At 36.9% G+C, this 10,260-nt stretch overlaps 1 protein-coding gene across 3 annotated transcripts; it reads left to right on the forward strand.

The window, feature by feature from the left end:
- The first annotated feature begins 1,834 nt into the window (after positions 1–1,834).
- On the forward strand, positions 1,835–9,362 carry LOC108990487 (probable Histone-lysine N-methyltransferase ATXR5). 3 transcript variants are annotated; one of them, XR_004802587.1, is made up of 7 exons: positions 1,835–2,308; positions 2,405–2,485; positions 4,716–4,945; positions 5,074–5,174; positions 5,263–5,475; positions 8,325–8,482; positions 9,044–9,362. XR_004802587.1 is itself a non-coding variant. In XM_018964471.2 (6 exons), the coding sequence occupies exons 1-6, from the start codon at positions 1,960–1,962 to the stop codon at positions 5,888–5,890; spliced, it is 1,134 nt and encodes a 377-aa protein (XP_018820016.1). In that variant the 5' UTR covers positions 1,835–1,959; the 3' UTR covers positions 5,891–6,235. The 3 variants fall into 3 exon arrangements, 2 of the variants coding, with proteins under 2 accessions (XP_018820016.1, XP_018820017.1); XM_018964471.2 differs by lacking the exons at positions 8,325–8,482; positions 9,044–9,362 and adding an exon at positions 5,731–6,235; XM_018964472.1 differs by lacking the exons at positions 8,325–8,482; positions 9,044–9,362 and adding an exon at positions 6,023–6,235.
- Positions 9,363–10,260: the final 898 nt, after the last annotated feature.

Consider the following 10,260-nt stretch of genomic DNA (forward strand, 5'->3'; position numbering starts at 1 on the left):
TAAATAGACCCCATTGACGGTTGGCATCCCCAAAAGATTGGGAACGCACGCACCCCACGAAGCTGGCAAGATATGCACAAATCTATTGACATGCACTGGGCAACACGACACGGAGAGAAGGAGTCGTCTGTTATCATCAATGTTGAGCGGACTTGAAGGATGCAATCAAGTGCAAAATCCAACCGTCAGAAAACGTGTCACTAAATTCGAAAGGGGAATCGTTGCTTGACATCATTAAAATAACGAAAAATCCACATGGGCGTGATCTTGAGCCGAGAACCTCACAAGTAGAAGAGCTAGGAGAATAATAACTGACCATTTCCAGGGAAGAGGATCTCAACAATAGAAACAACAGGAAAGTATATAGCGTGAAGACCAAGGCAAAAAGAAATTTCCATCGAACTAGTCCGATAAGAATTGGAGGGATAACTGTAAGGGGGTTTTTCCCTCTATTGGCTAAAACAAACCCACGAGGGGCCACTGGGGAAGTAAGTCAAAGAGTCCGGCCGAGCTCAATCAAGCCCAACGACCCTCATCTGAAAGGAGTCAAAGGGCCTTTGTAGAGTACTAAGCCCATGAGCAAAATCTGCCCATGAGCAAAATTCACCCACGAAACAACTCACACATAGGGAAAGTGGATGGTAGAGGTAGATGAAACTCGTCACCTTGACACCACCTCGATGACAGGCTACCATCGGGAACCTACACAGACAGTTGGGCGAGAAAGAAGGAGAACCCGTGATCTCCTGACAGCGGGCATGAAGAGGTTTAACAGGGAACGCTTATAGGTAAAGTAAGTCAGGAATTCATGTTGCATTAATGGCGCTACTCCTCGGACTGCATGCTGCATTAATAACGTCGCTCCAGAAGTCACGCCGCATTAAAGAATTATAACTAAATGAATAGTGGAAAGGACATGGGTCTCTCGAAGTCAAGGACAAGCTGTCCCTACCAGAAACTTGGTACAAAAGTCGACCCTCAGGTACGAAAAACTCTCTTTGATCTCTCTAAGTTTACGTAGAAACTGCTAAGCAGATATACTGATTTAATGATTTTGATATTGGAGACTCTCTGATTAGTGTGGTCACTATTAAGGCCTTCCACTCTTCATGTTTGTTTAAGTGTGCAGGTGAAAGCTTAAGACCTCAGTTGCTGGAATTCGGCCAAAAAATGTGCAAAATACGACGTTAACAATAAATATATTTTTTGAAATTTTATTTTAATATGTATATAAAAAATTATATATATAGATTTTTTTCCTAAATAAAAACTCTCTTAAATTAGATTAGATGATTTTATTTAGATGAGATTTTTATATATAATTATTATCTTACAATTTACCACAAAATTAAATATATATATTTTTTTTATAAAATTTGGCCCCATAAAAATGTCCGGTCCCGCGAGGACGTTGCTTCGCTAGTACACAGATTTTATAAGTTGTTATTTTTTGTTATGCAATGAGTTGAGGTAAATTATTAATTATAGTATTTTGTAGATATTATTGAAATAAGTATAATTTTTTTAAATTGAGATGTATTTAATTTTTTAAATTAAAATATATAAAAAAATTGAGATAAATTTAACATTTTTAATAAAAAATTAAAAAAATAATATATTCCAACAACAACCAAACACAAATGTTTTGATGGAAGATTAAAGAAAAGTTAATCAGCCCTAAAACTATTTTACATTCTCAATCGTTTTAAAAAAGAGCTCCTTTAGGCTCACATTCTGTACAACCAACCACATTCCTCCACGTGGCACTCTACACATTTCCTCGCCAATTCCCCGCGAGAGGGACAGAGACGGAGCAAAAAGAATAGTTAAAAAAACCACGTTGACACCATTTCCGGTCTTCTGTTACAGAGCCGCTCTGTAAAAAGACATCCTCGAATTCCGATTCTGCCCTCGACCATTTCCCACAACACCGGTTTTCCGGTCCCCTTCCTCCCACCCATGGCTCCGGCGATCTCTTCCTCCTCGGCTAAACGGCTCATCCGCTTTAGCGGCTCCCTCCGACGAACTGAGGCTCCGCGCCTGCCGTCTTCGCCACTGTCCCCGACGCCGAAGAAGCTCAAGTCGATGGAAGAGGTAATGGCGAGGGCCCGGTACGCCGTGGTGGATCAAGCTGACTATGGCAGCGTCAGCTGCGAGCAATGCGGCTCCGGCGACCGTCCCGACGAGCTTCTCCTATGCGACAAGTGCGACAAAGGCTTCCACATGAAATGCGTGCGCCCGATCGTCGTAAGAGTTCCCATCGGATCCTGGCTTTGCCCCAAGTGCTCTGACCGCAGAAGAGTAAGAAGTAGGGATTTCTTTGTTTCTGCCTTTTTTGGTTATCCTTTTTGTGTTCTTTGATTGAGAAATGCGACAATGGTTTGCGTTTCTCTTGTATTTTTAGGCTTTTCTCAGAAAAAGATTATCGATTTCTTTCGGATTAAGAAGTGCTGTGATAAGAAAGACAAATTTTCGTCACCTCTAGGTAAAGTTTTATTGCTTTCATCTATTTTCGAGATCATCATAATCATTGTCTTCGTCATTGTCATCGAAATTTGTGTTACCTCTACCCTTGTTCTTCGTGATTTTATTTTTGATATTTAATAATTGGTATTGAACTCGATCTTTGTTCATTTTTTTCTTAACCATTTTAGTTGAACTTGTTTCGGGGTTCATGATTCTTATTCTAAGAGAAGACGAAACGAACCAGTTGCTTCAATTGAGGGGAAGAATCTTATTAATACTCAATTTAACATTTTGAATAAAACACAATGTTTTTTAAGAGTATTTGGAAAATGATCATGTCAATAGAATTCTTTTTAAAAATAAAATATCTCCAGAATTTTGTAAATCACATTGAGAGTGTTTTTGCATGGAAATTATCTTTAGGATGCAGGATACTCTTACCATAATTGGAAATGCTGGTTTCCGTGCATGTGCTAGATAGGAATTATGGATAGAAATGACACTTTTTTTTAAAAAAATTTCAGTCCTTTGTTTGGGTATATAATGAGGGTATTTCTCCTTCCAATCATCAACCAACCTGGATGATGGTGGGATACAATCTCAATGCAGCTAATTGTCATATTTGGCGTTTTCATTCGCATTATTCCTTACCAAATCTGAAAAGTAATATATGGAGCTCTCTGAGGTCTTGTATTAAATGAGTAATAATTCATTTTGATACGATCCTAATTGTAGGATAATATATTCTAGTCAATCAACCTGTCGTATTATAAAGCCTATGAAATGCACTGTGTATTCACAAACTTGAAAAGCATTAACCACATGACCTGTGAACTTCAACTCCTTGATTCAATTACTGAATTCATGGATAATATATACTAGGAAACATCATATTATCAAACTTTAACCTCATAGGCATTTTCACTTTTGTAGCTAAGCATATACTTTTCCCAAAAGAAATCTTTCTCCCTCTACATGTGGGTGCATATGCATGTATCAATTTGTGTAAATAACATGCCCCTATGCCTTAAAAAGGTTAGGGGGTCTAGTATACATTTGTTTTCCTCGAATACTTTTCCTTGTCGTATGGCATTTGTTGGTCTCCTTAAAGGGTCAAAATGCCACCTCATTTGGTTTGAAAACCCATCTCGTGCTTCCATTGAAAAAATAAATAAAAGGGAAAAGACAACTTCCTTTGGAGCCACTAAAATCATATGACCCTCTGAGCATTTTATAGGCCAAGAAGTTAACAAAAAGAAAAAAAAAAAAAAGAAAAAAAGAAGAAGAAGCTTTTGGAGCTTCATTAAGTTCATACTGAATTGAAATAGTGCAGTATTAAATAAACTCAGGGAAAATACACTTTGCACCCTCTAACTACTAGGCAATTTACACTTTGCACAAAAAATTTTAAAATTGACACATTACACTTTGAAATACCAAAAATGAAAAATATAGCACGCTTAGGCATTGCTCTTGTATATCCCCCGTATACTTGGGCTCTTGCCTATTCTTATGATCAATACAATTTTCTTTACCAATAAAAAATATACCAAAATTGAAAAATAGCATGGTCGTCCAATTATGGCCATTAAGATGAATAAGAAATCGGTGATGTAATATAATCATGATGGTCAGTTCTTAACAAAGGGTACACATTGCAACCTTTTTGTAGTTTGAGGGTGCAGTATGTTAGTTTTGGTTGTTTGGGGTGCAAAAATGTAAAATGTTTGGTAGTTGTATGGTGCAAAGTTTATTTTTTGCAATTAACTATTATGCGAATTGCAAACTCAATGAATCCATCCATCACATGATGAATCCAGCATCATATTCTTTCATCACAAGATTGAACATGATATAAATATTGTGTTCAGTTTCAAGGAAAAAAGGGGTGTGCGTGTGATTGAGGGTTATAAGATACATGAGAGTAGGTATGGTTTTTATATGGTTCGATGAAGCAGAAAGGTCTCTACATAGCTTCTTCAGGATAGGCTTTTAGAGTTTATAGCAATTCCAAATTGGCTGCAAAAATTAGTGTTTAACAATGATGATTTGATGACAAGATTTTAACTAAGTTTCTTGATATAGGAGCAAATATGAAATTTCTTTTTATTATCTTAATAAAAGTAGATGAGACTGCTTGGGAATGGGGAAATTTGAAGTTGGTAAAGCAGGTTTTGTTGAATGAATAGCATTGATCACTGTTAATGATTGCAATTGATGCTTTTCTTATATTTATTAGTGGCTTCTAGATACTAGGAAGCGCAGGAGACGTTCAGGATCATTGGTTTTGCACAAGAAAAGGAGGAGACTGTTACCATATATTCCATCAGAAGATCCTGCCCGAAGGCTGAAACAAATGGGTTGCCTTGCTTCTGCCTTAACAGCACTGCAGATGGAATTCAGTGATGATCTCACTTACATGCCTCGCATGGCTCCTAGATCAGCAAATCAGGCGAAGTTTGAAAGTGGTGGAATGCAGGTTTGAACTAGAAATTCTCTTTTACTTTTGTTTGCCATTTGACTTTTTGGCTCTCCTTATTGGGACTCAATGGTAATTATAGCTTTACCATCTAGCGTGTTAGTTATAGTTTTCCCCTTTTCTATTAGGTTCTATCCAAAGAAGATACTGAGACCTTGGAGCAGTGCAGAGCTATGTGTAAAAGAGGCGAATGCCCTCCCCTTATTGTAGTTTTTGATTCATGTGAAGGGTACCTTTATCTTGAACTCTTTTGTAGACCTCACAACTGTCTATCATACCTGCATATTGAGTAGGTTCATTGTGATCTTGTGATGTAGTTTTACAGTAGAGGCTGATGGTCAGATTAAGGATATGACATTTATTGCTGAGTACACAGGCGACGTGGATTATCTTAAGAACCGGGAACATGATGATTGTGATAGTATGATGACCCTTATCTTGGCAACCGACCCATCTAAAAGTCTGCTTGTTTGCCCTGATAAACGTGGGAACATTGCACGCTTTATCAATGGCATTAACAATCACACTCTGTAAGCCCGATCAACCTAACTCATTTGTCCACATTTTGGCCGAGTAAAAAAAAATCTATATTCTATAGTTTTAATTATGCGACCTCTTCGATTGCTTTTGGGCTAAAATTTTCTTTATGAACAAACCAGCTTGTCCACTGTAAACTCCAATGAACTCCACAAAATTAAATTCTCTTGTTTCCTTGTTTTAAGATTTACCTTTGAGTTGAGACTATTTAAATCCCCTTTGCTTAAAATGAATCCGATTCTTTGCAGGGAAGGTAGGAAGAAGCAGAATTGTAAATGTGTGAGATACAGTGTTAATGGTGAATGCCGAGTCTTTTTGGTTGCCACTCGTGATATAGCTCAGGGCGAAAGGCTATATTATGATTATAATGGATATGAGCATGAATACCCTACTCACCATTTTGTCTGAGATATCATAGAGATATTGCTGTCTAACAATCCTATAAAAAATGGGATGTAATTATGGATCCCAATAGATCCTTTCCTTTTGCCATTTTTTCAAAGCTTACTCATTGTTTTTTTTTTGTTTTTTTTTTTTCAGAGCAACAGTTTTCTTCCAAAATTAGTCATGGGCTATTCATTGTAATTTTTGATGTAGAGCGGGCCCATTATGTGGCCATGAGAGACATAGAGTAGGCAAGGAAGATTTACCTTGAACTTGGCATGTGAAGAAAATTAGATGCCTTGGCAATATATTTAGGAGGAAATGCCTTTGTAATACAGTTTTCAATGAAAGTTTTTACCTTTTTGCCCACTGTATGATTTTCATTTCATTGCTATCAAGTTAGTTTATGGATAACGTGTATCCTTTATCTTTCGTCTCTCTTTTTGTTTTTATCTTCACTCCCCTCAGTAGACAGTAAAATGTCTGCTTGAGATGCTAATCCATTGCCACCAGAGATATGCATAAGAATAATGTGAAAAGAACTGTTATTATTAAATCCTTTCCAATTAAGTGACGCAGATTCTTGCAGTCACAAAGCAAAGGTGATGCAGTTTGACCCTTCATATTGATATGACGTATTGGCACGTGTCATTGGAATTGTATTCAGTGTGTTATTGCAGAGATCTTTACTTTTTCATCATCAGGTCATGCTGGTCTTGGCTTCTCATAACATATTAAAAAGGTGAAAACTTTCCCCTGATTAAACCATGCATTTATCTGAACTGTTCTTTGTCGGAGGTCTTCTGGAGGTTATGCTTTCTACTTATGGCTTCCGTTGATTGCTTTAGTCTTTTTACACAATTGTTCTTCACTTGTCATCACACTACAATTTTTATGGTTGTTGCTGGTTTAGGGCCAGTGTGATTCACGTGTTAGCAACAAAGATATAGTACTGATCATAAAAAAAAAGAGATATTGTACTGCACAACACCCCTTTTCTTCTTTTTGGTATCTCATGCTGCACTAGGGTGAATGTAGGCTCTTCTTTTGTTGGAATCAGTCTAAAATCCATGGACGTAACTCCGTTTTTTGGTGGTCTTTGTGAGAGATCTTGTGACATTACTTCTGATCTGGTTTCTTGGGCCATTGCATCTATTATCTGTTACTGTTTCCACTTATAAAAAAAATAAAAAATTATCTGTTACTGTTTCCAGTTTTCTGCTTTGGGTTATTTGTAAATTCCGTTGTGTGCTTTATGTTGAATCTAGGAGATAGTTTGGTACCTTGTTGCTTGTTTTGGATGCCTAGGCTTATAAATCAAGCTTTTGTAATTCATCGGACTACAATTGCTTAAATTATCATTTGCTTTAGTTGTCTACACCCACTTGACAGTTTCTTTTCTTTTTCTTTTGTTTTTCGGCAAAGAGACTTCAATGTGGAGTCTCAGAAGCCCCAAAGACAGCATAGGTAACACCTAAACTATGTCCTTGCTTTCTACTGCACAGCAGAAATGTGGAAAACCAAATCCCATGCCCTCTGCAGTGTGGGTTTAAAATATCTGTACGAGGTAGTGTGACATATGATGTAGTAGTAGTGTGAGCCTTAAGAAGATCCAGTGAACTGCAATTGGGCTTATGTGAAGGAATGAGTTGCTCAAATCAATTATGACATCAGATTCAGTTAGGGAATGAAGTAATAGTACTACTTCCTTTTTGATGAGCTTGCCATTGAATGTATACGGCCTGGAGGAATATTTATTAAATTAATGGTCATTGGAACAGTGATACTACTCATGGTGGGTTTTGTATGATTCAAAGCCTCTTGATGTAAATTGATGAATATTTTGCCTCCTTGGGTTGAAGATTTGATTTTATGCTTTTCATTGGTTCTCTTTTTCTCTAAGACAAAAGAAGGGTAATTTCTTGTATCCCTTTATATTTGTTAAGGATATGGGCGGAGGAGGTGGAATGGCATCTCTGACTTCCAAAGTTAAACAGCATTGTTCGAGAAACACAAAGATGAGTTGGTTTTAGTTTTTATCCCAGGAAATGCATAGGATGTGCTTCTGCACACGAAGGTTCTGAGAGAGGCCATTGATGGTGACCAATCAATCTGCATTCCAATTCTCCACAGGGTTTAATAATTTGCACTAAACATATTAGTTTCAATAGGTTACTTTTTCTAGATGACTGCAAGGTCAACAACTGGATCTCATAGTGCAGCTCTTTCTTTGTGCCATCACAGTGAATTTGTTCTTTATTTGTTTGATAGTTTGTAAGTAAAATTGTATATTAAACTGAGCCTCCTTTGCTTCGTTGCAAAACTTTTTTGGAAAATAATTTTCCTGATTTCTTGGTGTTTGGATGCGCTTTAAGTCTCCCTTAAATTATTCGTCCCCTTGGTATTGTTTCCAGCTATGTCTATTTCTGACATATCGATGTTACTACTTACTGGTCAGTTGATGAATAGGAACTGCAATTATTCTTTTGCATAAACCAATGGAGACTCAAGGTTAAGAATGGTCCTGTGGAGACTACGATGAACAAGATAGAGAGGCCAAGTCTTTCATTGCAGTTGCGAAATATAAAATGGCAGCACAATATCTATATGACTAAGGTCAGCAATACGAATCTTAATTTATTACAATCCGAAAACTCAAGTACTGTTACTCCTCACTTGTACAATTACTAGTCTTTCTGACAAGCGGACAAGCCATCTTAATTGCTAATTCAATCACCTGTCTAGTGCCTATACTCATCCCATCAACTTATCCTTCAGCAATTACCATAATTGCTAATTCAATCACCTTGCTCATTTCATCGTCTGTTTGCATTCATTATCTGCCATTATGTTGTTGTATCTATGCAGATTCCATTGTGTTTCTTGAAGCTAATAAGGACCCTTTTGATCTTTCTTCTTCTCTCTAAAATTATCATACCATGACTCAAGAGTGAACACGTACTGCTGTAGCTTTGAATATCTCTTTTCTCTTGTTACTTCTTTTTAATCAACGACGTCAGATTAATTAGTTCATCATTCCTCACATAATAATAATAATAATAATAAAATGAAACACGGAAGGGACCTTGCTTTAACCTTAGATTAGATGCTCTGATTTTACAGACTAATATGTTGTTTCTAGTCACGCTAAGATCAGCACATTCTTCTTGTACTCAGGTGGGTTGGCAGTTGAGTCTCAAATCTGCAATCTGAACCTCTAGCAGCCTTAACATTGCTTTCTACAACTACTCTAAAACAGGTCTGTAGGGTGGGATGTTGAATACTATAAAAGATTTGATCGTCTCAATTAATTTGGTAGCTCACGATCCGACACACTTTAGTTTTTGAAAATGTTCAAAAGTAGTTACAACAGGGCTTGGCATTGAGCAAACTTTTTCTCTTTTCTGAAATAAGATAACATTATAGTATAGAGATTATAATACATTCATTGTAATTATTCAAGAGTTCCACATGGCTAGCAGACTCGTATTATGCCTTTTGATTTGCATTCATTCATCTATCCAAAATCATAATATCTAGCAATGACACTTTACACCTTTGATTTGATTTCCTTTTCTCTTTTCATAATGTTCTCTTTTTTGAATTGGGATCGGGAAATTTCTACTTTTCATTGGGAATGATGTTTATTGAAGAAAAGTGCTGAAAATTTGTATGCCTATACCGTACCACAAGACAACATTTGGTAGTGGAAAGTCCAGCGATTCCATGTAAACTTCCCCACTAGAGCATATTATTTAGGAAAGGACTAGCAATATGGTTTCGTATGATGATTTGTTATGATTTGTTACAAGTTGATAGGACGGCCTTTGTTTGTGGAGAAAATATCTCATTTCCATGCATAAAAAAACACACAAGGAGATGTAGATGAATTCCATCTTTTCTTTTCTGCACAGAGTGCTGTTGCTCCCGAGCAATGTTAGTATCATCAATATTGCTACAAGGGAGCAGTTAATTGTTGTAGGAATTGATGTGTTATAGGAATGGTGCGCCTGAAGTGCTGGACAATAGTTTTGAAGATAATCTTATTGATAAATTTACAGGCACCCAGAGATTGTTAGGAAATAAGCGTGCCTTTTTCTATGGTATCTAGTACAAAAACAAGATAAGATTTATAACTTGGATTGATATTTGGGGTGTATACCAAAATCCCATTGGTGGGTTTGTCTGTCCCTCAGAAGCTCACATATGAAGACTGAAGTATGCTAGTACATGCTGAAAAAGAAAGCCTTATAGACTCAAAACAGTCATCTCTCTAATCCTTGAACTGCTTTAACCCAGTTGGGCCCTGAGTTATACTTGATGATCATCATGCACCCAGGTTTAGTTACACCTTGGATAAGCTTATAAACTAGAAAAATCTAAGAAGAAGGAAT

This window comes from Juglans regia, chromosome 1 (assembly GCF_001411555.2).
Source record: "Juglans regia cultivar Chandler chromosome 1, Walnut 2.0, whole genome shotgun sequence".
NCBI classification, from domain to species: Eukaryota; Viridiplantae; Streptophyta; class Magnoliopsida; order Fagales; family Juglandaceae; genus Juglans; species Juglans regia.

Excerpts from the sequence above, each read along its gene's own strand:
- LOC108990487 (XM_018964471.2), top strand. The coding sequence starts at position 1,960 with ATGGCTCCGGCGATCTCTTCCTCCTCGGCTAAACGGCTCATCCGCTTT. Across the intron at positions 5,175-5,262 it reads GTTTTTGATTCATGTGAAGG|TTTTACAGTAGAGGCTGATG; the intron begins GTACCTTTATCT and ends CTTGTGATGTAG. Across the intron at positions 5,476-5,730 it reads GGCATTAACAATCACACTCT|GGAAGGTAGGAAGAAGCAGA; the intron begins GTAAGCCCGATC and ends GATTCTTTGCAG.